The sequence below is a fragment of the Zingiber officinale genome, chromosome 6B (genome assembly GCF_018446385.1).
Source record: "Zingiber officinale cultivar Zhangliang chromosome 6B, Zo_v1.1, whole genome shotgun sequence".
NCBI classification, from domain to species: Eukaryota; Viridiplantae; Streptophyta; class Magnoliopsida; order Zingiberales; family Zingiberaceae; genus Zingiber; species Zingiber officinale.
The window spans coordinates 85281781-85301110 of record NC_055996.1 but is presented as its reverse complement, the minus strand read 5'-3'; the positions used below and the strand labels follow the sequence as shown (position 1 = coordinate 85301110).

The window sequence follows — 19330 nt, the reverse complement described above, 5'->3', positions numbered from 1 at the left end:
ATCATGGCGGCGAGATAGCGTCACATGAGGCATGATAATTCTGCCCAGCTCCAGTCACGGGATTTCTCTTCAGCCCTCCCATTGCCATTACCAGTTACTAGTGAGTGAGCCCTCCTCCCATTTCTCTTCAACCGCCACACCTGAAAGTTAATGCCTTGATTTCGACTCTACGAGTGAGTGAGCAAGCGAGGCTATGGCGGTCGGAATGGGCCTCTACCTTCTTCTCTTGCTCGCCACGGTTGCCACCAATATCCTCTCCCTCTATCATCTCTCCTCCATTCGAGGCCTCCCTACCGTCGCAACTTCCTCCGCTTCCCCCGACGTCCCTGACCACCTCCTCCATCAGCTCTACGCCATACGCGCCACTATCTCCCACCTCACCCGCCTTCGCTCCAACTCCTCCTCCACTTCCGCCTCCTCCCGCACAGCGCCTCCGCCGGAGCTTCTTGTCTATGCTCGCATCGCCCCCTTCGCCTCTGCCTGCTCCGACCACCCCGACCTCCTCCACCGCTACATGAACTACACCCCCTACACAGCCTGCCCCCACGACGACGCCCGCGGCCTCGCCGAGGCCCTTATCCTCCGCGGTTGCCACCCGCTCCCTCGCCGTCGTTGCTTCTCCCCCACCGCCCCGAACCCTCCAACCTCACTCCCTTCCGACGCCTTCGCCCCCCTTCCCGACGCCGCCGTCCTCTGGCCTTCCTCCTCTTCCTGCCGCTCCTTTTCCTGCCTCCCCGCCTCCCTCGGCTTCGACCCCAAGGTCGAATCGATTCGTTTCCTCTCCGCCCACTCCGTCCTCGATATCTCCCTCACCCAGCTACTCAGCCTCGCCAGATCCTCCGGCTCTGCCCCGATACGCCTCGGCCTCGACGTCGGCGGCGGCACCGGCACTCTCGCGGCGCAGCTCCGGCGGCTCGCCAATGCTACTTTGCTGACCATCACGCTGGATCTGGGGGCGCCCTACAGCGAGGCGGCCGCTCTCCGGGCGGTGGTTCCGATGCACGCGCCGCTGCAGCAGCGGTTCCCGGTCCAGGACGGGGTTCTGGATCTGGTGCGCACGGGCCACGCCGTGAACCGGTGGATCCCGGTGCCGGCCTTGGAGTTCCTGCTGTACGACGCCGACCGGGTGCTTCGCGCCGGCGGGATGCTGTGGGTGGACCATTTCTTCTGCCGTGGCGACGACCTGGACGCCGTGTACGCCCCCATCATCACGCGTCTCGGCTACCGCCGTATCAAGTGGGCCGTGGCCGACAAGACCGACACCCGCGGCCTCAAGAACGGGGAGGTGTATCTCACCGCCCTCCTCCAAAAGCCATTGCGTTTTCCTCTTTCTCTGGAATCAAGGCTTCTTCCAACTAGGTGAGCGACGTATTTTCTCGTTCTTTTTCTTGGTCATAGTAAAGTAACATCGATCTAAATCGCAACCACTATCATCCATGGAAAGAAATTGAAGATCTGGTTCTGTGGAAGAAACGAGGTGGTAGTTCGACGTAGAACACTCACGGGGATCTCCCTCTGCTCTACTCAGCTAACGCGGAACGATTACAAGGCGGTGATGGTACCGCTACGTAATTGAATCATCGAAGCAAGCACCGACACTTATTTTTAAAAGTGGGTTTAATTAATTGGAATTGTTTGACTTATTTATTATTATTATTATTATTATTATTATTTGAGAAATTTTATTCTTCGAATCGATCAGTAAATTTTCTACTAGCGGATAAATTGAGAGATAGTGGCTTATTTAAACGGCCGTTTTCTTAGGTCCGCTACATTGTTTTGATTAATATAATCACTAATGGATAATTTAAGGTATTAATGGTGTCCATTTCACAACACAACTACACAAGGTCGTTTAAAACCTACACAAACTGGGCAGTGAGCAACATGTTTTAAAAAATAAAAAGATTATAAATACATTTCGAGATTGTCAACGCTGATTGGAAAATTAAACAGTGAAGGAACAGGGTCAACGCTTCATGCTCTGACATGAATGGAGAGAAGGTGAGGTAAGATCGAATTTGGGTTGTGTATAGCATTAAATTCTAATTAAATGAAAATTTAAAATAGAGCACAGGTTGGTAGTTGCATACGATCGAACTCACGCATGACTTTTTAAGGAATCATTATTTATGGTAGACAAGGTATGGTAGACAAGGGGATTATGCTGGATCTTAGATAATATAAAGGAAGATAAATTATGAAATTAATTTATAATTGATTATTAATAGGGATGTAATCGAGTCGAGTCGAACTCTTGGATATTTGAGTTTGGTTCGTTTATAATCGAGCCGAGCTCGAGTTTTATTTAACGAATATATTCATGGCTCACGAGCTTATTCGAGTTTTTATCGAACCTAAACGAACTTAATAAATATAAATTATAAATTAAAATATTCATTAAAAATTAAATTATATATTTAAAAAAATTATAATATTCTTGTTAAAATTTATAGTTTTATTATAATAAATAAATTTAATATATTTATCTATGTTTTTCATAAATAGAGTGTAAAATCTATAAATTCAATATCAAAATTATTATTTTTTTATTTAAAAATTGATTCATGAGCTTAACGAACATGTTCACGAGCTAACGAGCCGAATATTATGAAGCTTGAGCTTGGTTTGTTTATCTTAACGAACCTAATTAAACAAGCTCAAACGAACTTTTATCGAATCGAGGTTCGAATAGTTCACGAGCAACTTGACTCATTTACACCTCTAATTATTAAGTTAGTTAGGGAGTGGAATAATTTTTTTTTAAAGGATATATATCTATCAAAAATCAACCCACTTAAACATTGGAAATAATAAGTTGAATAACAAATCTTGTTAACAAGTATTTCTAGAGTCAAAACCAACTGAACAACGGAAATCATTATTAGTAAGTAATCTACGATAAGTTGAATAGCAAACCTTATTAACAAGTATTCTAAAGTCTAATGACTCGATTTTGTTCAAGGATGATTTTGAATATTGTGGCAAAAGGTGAATATACCACCCCCAGTGCTCCCGCCAATCCGTCCTAGGGCCAACACGGAGGAGGTAAATCACGAACGGCTACTAGCCTTTGGAATAGTGACTAGCAAATAAAGGAGGTATTTACCTCGGCTTTGCCGAGATTCGAACCCCATACCTCATTGTGGCAACACCTCATGCGCTAGCCACTAGACCCATCCGTGGGCACAGGATGATTTTGAATATTGATATGGAATGTGGTGAGTAAACCCAAAGTTAATATGAGATTAATAATCAAGATCATGAGATACTCAAAGTCAAGGTGAGATGACACTAAAAGTTAAGATAAGGTGACAGTCAAAATCAGGGTGTATGTATCCGAACGGACCACTTTCAATAGGTCTCAATGCTCCACTTCTCATGGATAAGGCTCCTAGTATAAATCTGATCAGACTTAGAGCTGACCGAACCTATGGAGTTCAGCTTCCCACTTCTCATAGGCAAGACTCCCAGCAGAAACTTCATCGTCCCAAGAGCTGGTCAGAACTACGGGACTCAGCTCCTCATTTTTCATGGGTAAGACTCTCAGCATAAACCTAATCGGTTCAAGAGTTGGTCGAACCTACGGGGTTTAGCTCCCCACTTCTCATGGGCAATGCTCCTTCATAAACCCGATCGTCTTAAAGCAGTCAGACCTATAGAACTCAGCTCCCTGTTTCTCATGGGCAAGACTCCCAGTATAAACTTGATCGACCCCAGAGTCGGTCGAATTTATAGAACTCAACTCCCCACTTCTCATTGGCAAGGCTCCCAGAGTAAATCCGATCGGTCCGAGAGTCGATCAGACCTATGAGACTCAACTCCCCACTTCTCATGGGCAAGAATCCCAGTGTAAACCTGATCAGACCAAGAGTCGGTCGGACATATAGGGATTTAAATCCACAATTCTCATGGGCAAGGCTCCCTACTTCTCATGAGCAAAACTCCGAGCATAAACCTGATTGACATAAGAGCCAGTGGGACCTACGTGGCTTAGCTCCTCGCTTGTCATGGGTAAAGCTCCCAACATAAATTTGATCAGCCCGAGAGTTGGTCGGATCTACGAGACTCAGCTCCCTGCTTCTCACAGGCAAGACTCCCACCAAAAACCTGATCGACTCCAGAGCCGGTTAGACTTACGAGGCTCAACTCCCCACTTCTCATGTGCAAGGCTCCTAGCATAAACCTGATCTGCTCGATAGCCAGTCAGACTTATGGGGCTCAACTCCTCACTTCTCATGGGCAAGACTCCCAATGTAAACCTGATCGGCCCAAGATCCGGTCAGACCTACGGGGCTCAGCTCCCCACTTCTCATGAGCAATGCTCCCAGCATAAATTCGTTCGGCATAAGAGATAGTTGGACCTACAGGGATCAGCTCCTCACTTCTCATGGGTAAGGCTCTCAGTATAAACCCGATGGGCACAAGAGCTGGCCGGATCTACGAGGCTCAGCTCCCCATTTCTCATAGGTAAGATTCTCAGCATAAACTTGATCGACACAAGAGCTGGTCGGATCTACGGGACTCAACTCTCCACTTCTCATGAGCAAGACTCCCAGAATAAACCCGATCGACCCGAGAGGCGATCAAACCTGTGAGACTCAACTCCCCGTTTCTAATGGGCAAGGCTCCTAGCATAAATCCGATTGGGCCCAGAGCTGATCGAACCTACGGGGCTCAGCTCCACACTTTTCATAGGCATGACTCCTAGCATAAACCCAATCAGTCCGAGAGGCAGTCAAATTTATGGGACTCAACTTTCTGCTTCTTATGTGCACGACTCCTAGCATAAATCGGATCGGCTCCAAGCCGATCAGACTCTCTCTAGGAGACAACATTGTAAGAGAATCACAATATTATGTTAGAAAATAATGACTACTTACTATAAAATATTCCGCTAGTCTGACGTATACATGCAATGGAACCTTCCTATATTTAGGGGAGGGTTGTCGTACATCCTTCACTACCCAATATATTTTTGTTAGTCCCTTGCAATCGGTAAGAGAGGGGTGAATTACCCAACACAAATAAACTCAAACATTTCTTGATCTTTATAGCTTGATTAAAACAACACTTGTACAAAAGGAAATAATTAAAAGAGAAAGAAGAGGCATAGAGAGGTTTATTTGGTTTGCAATAAGGGGATTGCTAATTCAAGATGTTGAAGGCTCACTATCTAATTTCCTTCAGGCAGAGAAGTCTCTTATAGCAGTTAAAGCATTCAGTTACAAAACCAAATAGAAAGAGAGTTGTTTATAAGTATTTTGTTTAATTACTAGGATAAGGGTTGTATTTATAGCTCTGATCGGGGCGTCTAGAAGGTTTCCAAGTGCTTGAACTGTTGGTTAGCTCTAGGAAAATCGTACCGGTTCCACTGTATAAATTTTTTTTTGTACACGTGTCGAACCTTTCCTTAAATAACCTATTGTGTTCTTTAGAAGTTAAATTAGGAATCACAGACAGAACTTAACATCGTTGATTCCAAATTTAACTTATCTGTTCTTAATGGTTTAGATTTGAATCACAAGCGGAACTTAACATTATTGATTCAAATCCACCTATGTTATTAATTCCATTAAATATTAATTTCCAAAATTGGCTTCCAGGACTACATGGCGAGGCACATGACCTTCTTGGATATGAGAGCAACCACCACCGCCTAGACAAAGCCTTTTAAGGAAAACTAATATTTAATTTCCTTAAATAACTCTAGGTTAACTAAAAAGAACAATCGAATCACAAATTCGACAAAGTAAGAAAAACACAAACTCGAAAACAAATTCGAAAACTAGAACTAATGCCTCTTGTGTTTGGAATTCATACAAAAGAAAAACAACTAGTATGATGCAGAAATTAATTACTAATTATACCTTCCTTTGTATGCAACGACCTCTTGATCTTCTACCGTATTCCTCTTCTTATCTCGGACGTTGTGTGGGCAGCAATCTACCGAGATGAGAACCACCCAAGCCCTTCTTCTTCCTTCCTAGTTTCAGCCACTAAAAGCTCCTCCAAGGATGAAGAGGTTCGGCCACCAAAAGCTCCTCCAAGGATGAAGAGATTCGGCTACCACCAAGCTCCAAGGGATGCTAGAAATATCGCCTCATTTTCTCTCCTTCTTCTCCAAGCAAGATCTGGCCACCACAAGAACTCCAAGGATGAGATGAGGTTCGGCCACAAGATGGAGAGAAGAGAAAAGAGAAGGGGATGATGGCCGGCCACACCAAGGAAGAGAGGGGAGGAAATAGAATAGAGGTTATCCCATGAAGGCACCCCTACCCTCTCTTTTATATCCTTGGTCATGACAAATAAGGAAATTTTTCACCAAAATTAAAACTCCTTATTTCCTTGTCAATGGTTTACTAAGGAATTTTAAATTAAAATCTCCTTACCACCTCTCTATGGCCGGCCACATCAACACAAGCAAATAAAGAATTTTTTCGCTAGAAAAATTAAAGCTTCCTAGTTTGCTTCCGGAAAAATTTTAAAAATAAAATTTCTCCTTTTAATCCCTTCATGGTAGTTTATAAAAGGAAATTTTTATAATTTAAAATATTCTTTTAAACATGTGGATGATTTTCAAATAAGGAAAGTTTTCGTCAAAATTAAAACCATCATTTTTATCTACAAATAAGGAAAGAGATTAATCTCTTCTCTTAATATTTTGTAGTCTCTTTTAAACCATGACTTCCACATAAGAAAAATTTTAAAAAATAAAATCCTTTTAAATTTAAAAAATATTTTATACTGAGCCCGTCGACTCTCTCTCATGTCGTCCTTATCGTTAGCTGCGTCTTTCGCTCGATCTTCTGTGCTCTTAAGTTCCTGCACACTTAGACATAGGACATCAAAATATAACATGACCTAACTCTGACTTGGTTAATCACATCAAAACTATCATGATGTACTTACAATTCTGACATCAGACATTCTCTAACGCCTCATTATTGCCAAGATTATGAGAGATGATATAAAAAAGGTACTCTCTGTTGGCTAGGTACATGTATACACACACATCTATACTACTATTATATTGTTTATCTTTTTTCCTGTTTACGGCTTATTCTAACTTAAGTGTCGGAATGTCTATGTCAGATACTCTCTCCTTAGTTCTCACTCTAACGTTCTTATTTGCTTTTTGTATGATGTAGACAGGTTCACCGTTTTCAACTCTATGTATTTTCTCTGTTAATATTTGTCTCTTTACCTATCACTCATCTACTCAATTTTAGGATCAAATATAAATATGGATATAAATCTGGATCATTTTACATGATTTATTACTTGCCTATGTTTTTCATGATTCTATTCAGGAGTTAATGATATAATATTTAAGTTAAATGACAATTTTATTTTAAAAAAATAGCAAACCAACCGGCGCGCTTTTTACGTTCCAATATCGAGCTGGGAACCGCTGTTTTGTGTCTGGCTCGATGTTGGTCCCATCTCGCTGTCCAATTATTACCGCATTGTATCTTCCTCGCTGTCTCCGACGCGACAGGGGTCGTGGAATTTTGTAGTTCAGTTTTTTCGGATTAAATTCCGACTTACATCCCGACAAGGCCGCTTTACCTCAAGCTCGCTTTCTCGCCCTTGTCCTCTTCCGCCCTTTTACTACCTCGCCCTGTCTCTGTCTCTCTCTTCCATCGCTCCGGCGACGCACGCGGATCCGCTTTCCCGGGACGCCGCCAGACTCTGGTCTGCCGTCGCCACGGCGTAGGTGTCGCTCCTGTCGTCCTGTCTGCTTCGGCGGTCGCTGGTTGTCTCGCGGGCCTAGCCCTCGGACGCCGATCTGCTCTCAAGGGTTCGTTCTTTGATCTCCTTGTTACACTTTTTTTTTTTACTTATGGAAGTGTCTGATCCTCGTTTGGAACCCTCTTTGGACCTTCAACCTGGTGTTCGTCTGATTTTACGACCACTTTCCCCGTTGTTCTCGTGCTTAACGGTTTCATTTTGTGGAGTTTGTTTGTTTGGTTGGTAGGCTCATCTATTGCAAAGAAGAGAACTTGATATCAAGCTTAGCTGCTGTTGTTTCGTGATCTTGTCAAATCTAGTACATTTTTTGGTGAAAGCAGATTTTTGCGATGCTTGCTTGTGAAACATGGAAGGACCTTTTTCATGAACTTGCAAAATTCCGAATAAGGATTTTTTCTGAAATATTACTTTGTTTTTTCGGATGTTTGTTTAGCAGCAAAAAGAAAATCACTGGAGGAAAATGCCAATATTTTCTTGGAGAAAATTTGTGTTGGTATCTAGCATAAGAGTATTGTTCAAATATTTGTCTTTTTTTATTTGTTGAACTGGCATAAGAGGTTGTTAACCATAACGCCTCTTTTATTATTAGTTATTGTGTCAACAACTGCTCATAAAATCTCTCAAAATTGTCTCTTCAGGCAGGCCTGTAATCAATGGATATACATTTTCTTTATTTGGAACAATTTGTGGGAACTCACAGGGCTTTGAAATCTTCCCTTTTACTCGGAGGCAGACACAACTGGCTAGTTAATTGTTGAAACTTCGATTGACAGCAATGTTTACATTGCATAAATTGATCTAAACTTTCAGAGAAATTGCTAATGTGCAACTAGTCCCATTGCTCCATTGCAATAGATCACTTTTTACTTATTTGGTTTGTCTTTTTTGCCATTTGGACTAGTCGCTTATATATTAGTGCTATTTTCGCTTTGTTATGATAAAGATATCGTTGCCACCATTCATCATATTAATTTGCAATTTTGTTGTTTCACCATGCTTATGATTTATATTGATGTTTAGAACTTGCTATGAGTTGCATGAATGTGAGTCTTCTAATATTCTTATGAGATAACACATCTCAGACCACCGAAACTAGGTATTTGGGAGGGGACATCTCGTCCCCAGGGCATAGTGCAGACGGTGGGCGCATGGTATCTCTGGCGTAATGGTCAGGGGTCGATTCTCAGGAACTGACGATCTAGGGTTTACCCCGCCATGCGCCTATGGCCTGTGTACCTGCATGAACCTTCCTCCATATCCGTGGGGTCGACACTAGAGGGGCGCTAAGGTAGCGGATCTACCTTTGGGAGGGGACATCTCATTCATTTCTAAAAGGGGTCCAAGTAGAAAGATGAGGTGTGACTAAATGCAAGGACACTGTCATCAACAATTCCCTCCACTCACTGGCATCGGTTTATGACTGATATAAAGTGGAGAGGAAAAAAGTATTTAGTTAATTTAGAATAACATCACATATAGCATAATAATAGACTGTCAATGAATTGTCAGGGTGAGACTCATATTATTTATTCTAACACAAATTTTTTTAATCCAAATTTGCACACTTGAGTCAATTAGGACTTTTATGGTTGTGTCTCTTAGAGAGCAATTTTTTTTATTTTACTAATCTAGAAAAAAAGAGCACCTTTTTTTATTTTACTAATCTAGAAAAAAAAAAGAGCTCCTTTTTATTTGCACACTTGAGTCAATTAGGGCTTTTATCGTTGTGCAGGCTAAATTAGGACAATCAACATGGGAACAAAACTTCAACAAACTGTCACAGATTCATCCAAAGCTGAGATAGACACAAGAGCTCCTTTTGAATCCGTAAAAGCTGCTGTCAGCCTCTTTGGTGAGGTGGCATTTACATCAGATAGGGTGACAGTGAGAAAACCAAAACCTCCACCGATTGAGGTATATTTTCTACTCTTATTCTATTTAGACACTAATTTTTATTCTAAATAGCATTTTAACCTCTTGATTGATCAAACCAATGATAGTTCAAGATGATGAAGTGGTCACTGTGACTACGTAGTATATACCTAGTATATATTCAGGTTGTCCATCACTGTTTTTTCCCCATTTTTCTTATAGAATCATTTCCAACTGGATATCTGAATTCTTCATAAGCTGCAGTATCTGCTAACTTTTTGCTTTAATCTGAAAAATGCAAGATCTCTTTAATAACTAGATTCTGTATTCTACGAAATTCATCAAAAAAAAATCTGCAAATATTCTGGGTTGACCATTTTCATCATTTAGCAGAGAGCTTTAGCTAAGGAGACCCAACTTCACTTGGCTAAAAAAGAGCTTAACAAGTACAAGGAACAACTTAATAATGCTGAAACAACTAGAATCCAAGCACTTGCTGAGCTGGAGAGTGCTAAATTAACCGTTGAGGAGCTAACCAAGAAACTCAATGAGATAAATGAATCAAAGGAATCAGCTCTAAAAGCAACTGAAGCTGCAAAAGGTCAAACCAAGAAACTTGAAGATGTGAGTTCTGTTGAGAATATTGGCAATAGTAGTGGCTGGGAACAGGAATTTGACAATGCAAGAGAGCAGTATGCAGTTGCCATTACGGAGCTTGATGCAGCAAAGCAAGAACTTCGAAGGATCAAGAAAGAATTTGACGCATCAATGGAGGCAAAGCTCAATGCCATTCAACAAGAAGCCGAGGCAAAGGAGTTGTTTGATGCCAACACTAACAAGGTTGCTGAGCTTTCCAAGGAGATTTCAGCTGCTCAGGAATCACTCATGCACGTGAAGCTAGCTACTGATCAAGCCCGGCAAGATGAGTTAAAAATTCACAGCGAGAAAGATGCCACCCGACTATCCTACAAACAAGCTCTGGAAGAAGCTGAAAAGAAATTGGCATCTTTGAAAAAAGAGTTTGACCCTGAGGTTAATAAGAACCTTGAGTCTAAACTGGCTGAGACTAATGCCGAGATTGAAGTTGTACAGAAGAAACTGGAAGATGCCCGGGCTAAAAATTTGGAGTTTGTTACAACAGAGACTTCCGAGCTTGATGGCGCTAAAGAGATGCTTCAGAAACTTGTTGAAGAAGAGAATTCACTAAGGACTTTAGTGGAGTCACTGAAGCTTGAGTTGGAAGCTGTACAGAAAGAGCATGCAGAATTGAAAGAGAAAGATGCAGTAACTGAATCCGTTGTCAGTAACCTTCACCTCAAACTTCAGAAATGCAAAGCTGAGCTTGAGGCAGCAGTGATTGCAGAATCAAAAGCTACTTCAGCATCTGATGATCTAGTGTCTGCTCTACAGCAGCTATCATCTGAATCTCAGACAGCATTGCAGGAAGCAGAGGAAATGAAGAAGAGTGCTGAAGAGCTAAATGGTGAAGCGAAGGCAGCTCAAAGTGCCTTGGTTGAAGCAGAAGAGAAGTTGCAGTTTGCCTTGAAGGATGCTGAAGAAGCAAAAGCGGCAGAAACGAGAGCACTTGACCTCATCAAGGAGTTATCTGCAAAAACAAATGTAGCTCGGGCATCGACTTCTGAGTCTGGAGCTAACATAACCATCTCAAAAGAAGAATATGAGTCATTAACCCGGAAAGTAGATGAGTCCGAGAAACTGACGGAGATGAAAGTTGGTGCGGCATTGGCTCAGGTAGAGGCTGTGCATGCAAGTGAGAATGAAGCAATCAAGAAACTTGAGGCAGCTAGAAAGGAGATGGAGGACATGGAGGCTGCCACAGAGGAGGCACTCAAGAAAGCAGAAATGGCTGAGGCTGCAAAGAAGGCTGTCGAAGGAGAGCTGAAGAAGTGGCGCGAGAAGGAACTGAAGAGAGCTGCTGAGACTGCCTCAAGGATACTGGCCGAGACACAGATGTCAGCAGAGCCATTGCCACCAAAACCCGTGGCTCACAGCTCCAAGACATCAGAGAAGACTGATGAAAACTGCAAGGTCTTGAAACCATCCTCTTCAAAAAAGTCACTCTTCCAAAACTTCAGCGGCATATTTCACAGGAAGAAGAGCCAGGTGGATGGTGGCTCTCCATCCTATCTACCCGGCGAGAAACCCGTATAATCCTTGTACTACTACTACCTCCGCCTGTGCCTGTATGATTTAGTAGTCTGTCTTTTAGACCTTCCGAGAGCATGTGCAAGGCTTGCGATGTGTATAGTGGTGAATGTTTTTCTCATGGGTCATGTTCAGTCTTTGTTGCCACAAGCTAATCACTGTTGAAGTTTTTCTCTGGTTACTACTCCGTTAAATGTTTAACGTAGTGATCCTATGCCGAAATTGTTTTACATCCTGGCTGATAGATTTTGGTTTGGCCTGGTGTTGTTTTGCTGAAATTTGTAAATTGATTGCTGATTATTGTAGTGGGATTTATCGGTTTCAAGTTCTTTATTTGCCATATAAATTTGCTTGAATTGATTATGAAAGTATTCTTTTAATTGTGATCATTCGATTTCATAGAAGTTTTTTTATTGGCTTTAGTTCAACGGAAGTTTTTTTTATTGACTACTAAAGATGAAATCCGTCCAATATTGGTTTTAGTTCAACGGAAGTTTTTTATTGACTACTAAAGATTGAAATCCGTCCTTCTGATGACCTTCTCAGGATTGTTTCATATTATTAGAAGGGAGTAAATCAGAAAATCAAAGTTAGTCATTATATGAGAGGATAGTTTTTCGGTGTTTGTCAGAATTTGACCCTTATTTAATTTTATAAATTTATCATATGATAAATAATTCGGCTATACCCATGAGCAACATGGTCGAGCATTTCTTCTCCCTTTATCTTGTTCGTAAATCATGGAGATGGAAAGACAGGGATGTGACTGTTGTATTAACTGGATGTAGACCAAGCTCTGATATGTAGTCATCAGAAACGTCAGTGCCGAGCTAGGAAAGGGGTCTCTGACGTTGGTCCTCCGACGCTCAAGTTAGTCACCGGTAAAAAGAAAAGATGGAGCAACAGTAGACACAGACATGAATAGTAAAAAATGCGTACATCCGTCGGTGTACGGATTCCCCCTTATATGCCTTGGTAGGCGATGTGTGCGCTTTTTGAGGCATGGACACGTTCTCCCATTAGTCACGAACATGTTCTCCAATTGGTCCTGGACACGTGGTCATGGACACGTTCTTCAATTGGTCGTAGGCACACCCTTTAATTTGTTATCGTACGATCCGCCTATTGACCATGCCCCATGTCGGCGGTACTATCTCCTAAAAGGATATCCCGAGATACGTCAATGATCCAACTGATCGGCCGAGCAGGGAAGCCGCTTGGCTGGTACTCTTCCGCTCGGTTGGCCTTGACTATTCTTCCTTGTGGTGACCGGGTATAATAGCTTGTTGTTGGTGCAATATTCCCTAGGTCAAGGTTGACCTGGTTAACCAAGCCTGAGTCTTGGTTTGGGTTTCGATGTTTGACAATATATTGAGTATAGATGATATGGACAATGCAGGTGCAGTTGTTCATTTGGGGAGATTGTTGATACAATTCCCGTTTGGTCAAAGTTGACCAGTTAAGATTGTGAAGGAAAGTCAAGTAGGTCAAGGTTGACTGGATACTTGACTGAAAGTCCTGGTGAGTGAAGCCAGGAAGAAGGAAGTCCTAGTGAGTGAAGCTAGGCAAAAGAAAGTCCTAGTGAGTGAAGCTAGGCAGAAGGGAAAATCCTGGTGAGTGAAGCCAGGTGAAAGACCTAGTGAGTGAAGCTAGGTAATTGGGAAGTCCTAGTGAGTGAAGCTAGGCAGGAGGAAAATCCTGGTGAGTAAAGCCAGGTGAAAGACCTAGTGAGTGAAGGTAGGCAATTGAGAAAGTCCTGGTGAGTGAAGCCATGCAGGAGAAATCCAGAGGGGTCAAGGTTGACCATACATCTGGTGAGAGTTCAAGTAGGTCAAAGGGATTGACCGGATACTTGGCACGAGGAAGAAAAGTCCAAGTAGGTCAGAGGGATTGACCGGATACTTGGCAAGAAGAGAAAAGTCCAAGTGGGTTAAAGGGATTGACCAGACACTTGGTGAGTGAGTCCTAGCTGGTCAAGGGTGATCGGATGCTAGGTCTTATGTACCAACAAGTCATGGTTGACTAGATGTTGGTTTAGGGGGCTTTGGACTTGGTTTTGGGCAAAAACCAAGATCTGGATTGATCAGCCGATTGATCCAGCAGATTTGGATTGATCGGCCGATTGATCCAGCAGATCTGGATCGATCAGTGGATCGATCCAGCAGATCTGGATCGATCGGCCGATCGATCCGGTGAGTCCCTGCGAACAGAACCCCTCTGGATCGATCGGTGGATCGATCCAGAGGTCCCAATCGATCAGTGGATCGATTGGGAGCTACTGTTTATGCGCGATAAGCCCTGGATCGATCCACCGATCGATCCAGGCTATTCCAGAGAGCACAGAGGCGCTCTGGATCTATCCGTGGATCAATCCAAAGCCTCCCCGATCGATTGGGAGCAATTCAATCGATCGGGATCCGACCGTTGGCGTCGATTTAAGCCACAGGCGTTTATTTCCTTCGGCAGAACTTCACCGATTCACTCCAGATACTCTCCAGCACCTCCATAGCTCTCTCCAAGCTCCAGATCGCCAATTCTTGAAGATTCTTGGTGGCTTTTCCAAGTCAAGAGGCGGATTAAAAACAAGAAGAAGAAGTTAGGGTTAGGGTTTTTATTGCACATCTTGTAAGCTTTTGCTTATCTTGTATTTCCCTTTCTTCTTCTTGTATTGAGAGTGTTGTAGGGCTTCTCCGCCTTTGGTAGTTACCATAAAGGAGTGTTATTCATAGTGGAGGGTGCGTGAGTAGGTGTGGATCCTTGGACTAGTCACCTCTTGTGAGGTGGATACCAAGTAAATCATCATTGTTAGCATTGTATGCTTTTGTTTCTTATATTTCCGCTGCATACCATCAAAGAAACGAGCAACGCCAACGATGAGCACGCGAAGAGCTATTCACCCCCCCTCTAGCTACTTTTCGGTCCCAACAAGTGGTATCAGAGCGAGTTCGCTCTTCACCGGAATCATCGCCGGAAGGGGCAAACAAAACAAGCAAAGCTAGAGGGTGAAGAAGTTGGAGCAAAATTCTACAAGTCGAAGACTTCATCAAGAAGCTCAACTTCAAATGGAATTCCGAGATGGACTCGGATTCGACACGAGGGTGCCTCCACCATACACATCTACAAGCTTCGATCTTTGGAAATCAAGGATCGAAAACTTCTTAATGGTGGAGATAGAGCAATGGTTTGCTCTCATGGAAGGTTTTGAAGCTCCCACAAATTCCAAGGGCAAAGTACTCAAGAGGAGCAAGTGGAGCCAAGACCAAATTAAAAAATGTGAGGCCAATGACAAAGTGACCAAGCTTTTGGTCAATTTATTGCCAAGCAATATCCTGGAGCAAATTGGAGAGTTTGAAGATGCCAAGGAGCTTTGAAGCAAATTGGCAAGGATTCATGAGATCCCCTCCACTGTACCAAATCAAGGAGAATCCAAAGAGGGCGACTCAATGGATCAAAACCAAGAAGAGGAGGACTCCGAGGTTGAGAGATGCTCAACCTCCGAAGAGGAGGTCCAAGAAGCTTCATCCTCAAAGGAGAGCAATCAAAAGAGCAAGGAAGGAGTATATTCCTTGTTTCATGTACAAGAGGATGAAGATGAAGAAGAAGGTGAAGCCTCCACCTCTAGGATTGAGGGAGAGCAATCTTCATTGACACCGGAACAAGAGCAAGAAGAATCCTCCACATCCGGGTCAAGAGAAGAAGAGGATGAAAAAGCTTCCACCTCCACAAGTCAAGCAAAATCAAATGGAGGAATATCATCTTCAGATCAAGAGGAAGCTTCTACCTCCGGATCCAAAGGAGAAAGTGTCATCCCTACACAAAAAGGTATAAACATTTCAATTAATAATAAAAATCATATTATATGCTTTGAATGTAGGGAACATGGGCATTACAAGAGCAAATGCCCTAAATTGGCCAAGAAGAAGGGCCAAGTGGCATTAAAGGGCAAGGGGAAGCCCAAGGAGACCATCCCCGGAACAAAGAAGAGCAAGGAACACATTGTGTGCTTCTCTTGCAATCAAAAGGGGCATTACCGAAGTCAATGCCCTAATGGGAAGAAGGTGGTCAAGGCTCATGGAGGAAGCTCAACTCAAGGGGGAGCGTCCAAGGTAAAAAAGAAGGTATCTTTTATTGAGCCTATTTCCTTGCAAAATGGTAAAAAGCATGCTAGGTTAAATTTATATCATTTTAATGCTATTTACCATGAAAATAGGAAGCATGATAGCGTTAAGGAAAATCATGTAGCTTATCATGCCAAAACCTCTCAATCTAGGGTTAGAAAGGTAGATAGAAACTTAGGTAAGAACCCTAAGGATTCTAGGTATGTACCTAAGAAGAAGAAAAATCATGATTTTAGTGAAAAATCTATGGTTGAGGGATTATCGAAGGAAAATCAAGTCTTGAGGTCAAGACTTGATAAATTAGAGAAGACCCTTAGAAAAATCACAAATATGACACAAGGGTCTAAGGGTAAAAATCTAGGTCTAGGAGTATCAAAGTCATCCAATGGCCATAGAGGTTTGTGATACAAACCTAAGGCTAAGAAGGATAAAATTTCGTACCATAGGGTTCCATATAGTTATGGAACTAACCCTAGGTCTAGTGGTCAAGTCAAGAATACTAGGGAAGTCATCCCTAAGAGTATTTTTACAATAAATGTGACTAATACTTCTAAGAAGTCTAAGAAAGTCACAAACAAGGTCACAAGGGAGACTATCCCTAGAGTTGACCTAGAAAATGTGACCAAGGTTTCCAAGAAGCCAAACAAGGTCACTAGGAAGGTATCTAGGGAAGTTATCCCTAGTAAATACCTAGAGCATCCAAGGAGCACCAATAGGTGTTGGGTTCCTAGGAGCATTTTCTCTACCCCATAGATGGGTTAGAGAGTGTCAACTCTAAGAAGAAGGGTAGTTAACCCAACTTTGAAGAAATTGACACTCAAGGAGCATTTTCAAGGTTATTATTAACCTTTGAAAATGAAAAGGATTATTGTTTACTCTTCGAAAAGAGTAAAATGTGCCAAATTTGAGAAGTCTTGATCTTATTTTAAAATGGCACTGTTTAGGAAAGACATAAGAAATACCAAGTTGGGATTTTGGTATTTGCTTAGTAATTTAAGGCAAATCTAAGTCTTAATTTAAAATGGTACTCTTGTGAAATATGCCAACATTTGAGGAATAAGCTCGATTTCAATTGGCATAAGTTAATCAAGAGAATTAGAAATGCCAATTTATGTTTTGGCATTTTCTTGAAGCATTTAGGGTGATCTAGGTTTAATTTTTAAGTTTAGCTAAGGTTTAAAGATACTTAGATAGGTAATCTAGGTATACTTTATTTATGCTAAATCTTGCCATGGTTGTTTGCGCATGATATGCCATGACATCATATTTAGGTTTGTATTTTGCATTCATTTTTTTATTATAAAAAATACAAAAATACCATGTCATGCCATACATACATCATGTAGTTATAGGAATCTTTCTTTTGAAAGCTATTTCTTTTTGATGTATGTCATAAAATTATCATGCATTATGCTTATTTCCTTAAAATTGAGGACAAATGACATTTATCAACAAGTCAACAAGTGACATCCTAGGTGGATGTTCAATATCCACAAAATGCCTAGATAGATATGTATGATCCCTAGATTAGGGCAAAGTCAAATTTTACATCTCACAAAGACCTATAAGATGACTTGTATGTGTTTTGCCCACAATAGATACAAGTGAGATGTTAGGATGATGAACAAAACTCAACATATTGATTTAGTGCATTTCTTTGAGTTTTAAGTTCATCAAAACACATAGTTATGTGTTTTCCCATCATTGGGAAAGCTAATGTACAAATCATGTGCATTAAGCCCAAGGAACATGGTGGGATATTGGTTTTGAAAATGTTTTTAAAATAATTTTGAAAAACCTTGGTGAAGGCTATCTTTTGATAGTAATCACCATTGAATAGTTAGACACAAACTTGAAGAAAACACTAAAGTTTTTGCAAGTTCTCAAGTTTGTGTCAATATTTGAAAATATGATGTATTTTCATAGAAAACTATTTTTTCCATGATAAATTATACCCTAAATAATATCTACACAAATTTTTACGATTTTTGAAATTTTGTAGAATTTTCTAGGGGTTTCTGAAATTGGCTGAAATTGAATTTCAACAATTTCAAGCCTTCAATCGATCAGTGGATCGATTGGAGTGCCTCAATCGATCAGCCGATCGATTGAGAAGGCATTTCTCGCGAGCAGAAGCTCGCTGGATCGATCAGCCGATCGATCCAAGAAGACTGAATCGATCAGTGGATCGATTCAGCAGGGTTCAATCGATTGGAACCCAACTCCAATCGATTGAAGATGTTGATTTTGGCTGGGAAAGCTTATTTTCAGCATTTTGAACCTATTTTAGTCTAGGTAACCATTCCTAACCCCTCAAAATACATGTGTATACATAAAAAGAGTGTTTTCATATTGAAAACAAGGATGAATTGGTTAAGAAAGACTAAATTGAAGTTTAGGTTGAGGTTGATTTCAATATTGAATTTTTGAACCTCAAAACTTCTAAATTTGGATTTCCTAAAGGTTTAGGGATTCCAAGTCATTGTTGGTGCAATGACAGAAGTTATCACCATGTCTTTAGGGGGAGGGACTCTTTAAAGACATGAACACTATTTTTTATACACCTTGGAAGGTGGTTAACCTTCTTTTAGAAGAAATGCTCAAGGTTGGGCGTTGGGATTTAATGGGGAGTGGATGTCCTCATTGTTTAAGTGGTTATTGCTCACGGATGAGCAAATTGATGATAATGAAGGGTATGAGACCTTCATTATTGTGTTATGAGCAACGAGTGAAGTTGTAAACAACGTTGGGTAACTCTTCAGGGGGAGAGTTTGTTCTTGATGTGTGCCCAATGATGAGGGCATGTTCTTGATGTGTGTCAATAGGGGGAGAATGCATGGTTAAGTTAGGCCTTCAGTACCTAAAGGGGGAGTTTGCACTCTAGGAAAGGAGGAGAATGAAGGGAACCATCATTCATATATTGGCATGAAGGGAGTTGAGGCTATGGGAGTAGCCTAATTTCCTAACTTAACAAGAGGTATTATCAAACATCAAAAAGGGGGAGATTGTTGGTGCAATATTCCCTAGGTCAAGGTTGACCTGGTTAACCAAGCCTGAGTCTTGGTTTGGGTTTCGATGTTTGACAATATATTGGATATAGATGATATGGACAATGCAGGTGCAGTTGTTCATTTGGGGAGATTGTTGATACAATTCCCGTTTGGTCAAAGTTGACTAGTTAAGATTGTGAAGGAAAGTCAAGTAGGTCAAGGTTGACTGGATACTTGACTGAAAGTCCTGGTGAGCGAAGCCAGACAGAAGGAAGTCCTAGTGAGTGAAGCCAGGCAGAAGAAAGTCCTAGTGAGTGAAGCTAGGCAGAAGGGAAAATCCTGGTGAGTGAAGCCAGGTGAAAGACTTAGTGAGTGAAGCTAGGCAATTGGGAAGTCCTAGTGAGTGAAGCTAGGTAGGAGGAAAATTCT

At 41.7% G+C, this 19330-nt stretch overlaps 2 protein-coding genes across 4 annotated transcripts; both read left to right on the top strand.

Annotated features, from left to right (window-relative positions):
* The first annotated feature begins 193 nt into the window (after positions 1-193).
* Positions 194-1650, top strand: LOC121992922 (probable methyltransferase At1g29790). Of its 2 annotated transcripts, none has more exons than XM_042547565.1 (2): positions 194-1359; positions 1454-1650. In XM_042547565.1, exons 1-2 carry the CDS (start codon positions 194-196, stop codon positions 1482-1484), a joined length of 1197 nt encoding a protein of 398 aa, XP_042403499.1. In that variant the 3' UTR covers positions 1485-1650. The 2 variants fall into 2 exon arrangements, with proteins under 2 accessions (XP_042403499.1, XP_042403500.1); XM_042547566.1 differs by having other exon boundaries at positions 1445-1650.
* Positions 1651-7559: 5909 nt separating this feature from the next.
* LOC121992920 (WEB family protein At5g55860-like) lies at positions 7560-12023 on the top strand. Of its 2 annotated transcripts, none has more exons than XM_042547561.1 (3): positions 7560-7804; positions 9488-9669; positions 10018-12023. In XM_042547561.1, exons 2-3 carry the CDS (start codon positions 9508-9510, stop codon positions 11797-11799), a joined length of 1944 nt encoding a protein of 647 aa, XP_042403495.1. In that variant the 5' UTR covers positions 7560-7804; positions 9488-9507; the 3' UTR covers positions 11800-12023. The 2 variants fall into 2 exon arrangements, with proteins under 2 accessions (XP_042403495.1, XP_042403496.1); XM_042547562.1 differs by having other exon boundaries at positions 7568-7804; positions 10021-12023.
* Positions 12024-19330: the final 7307 nt, after the last annotated feature.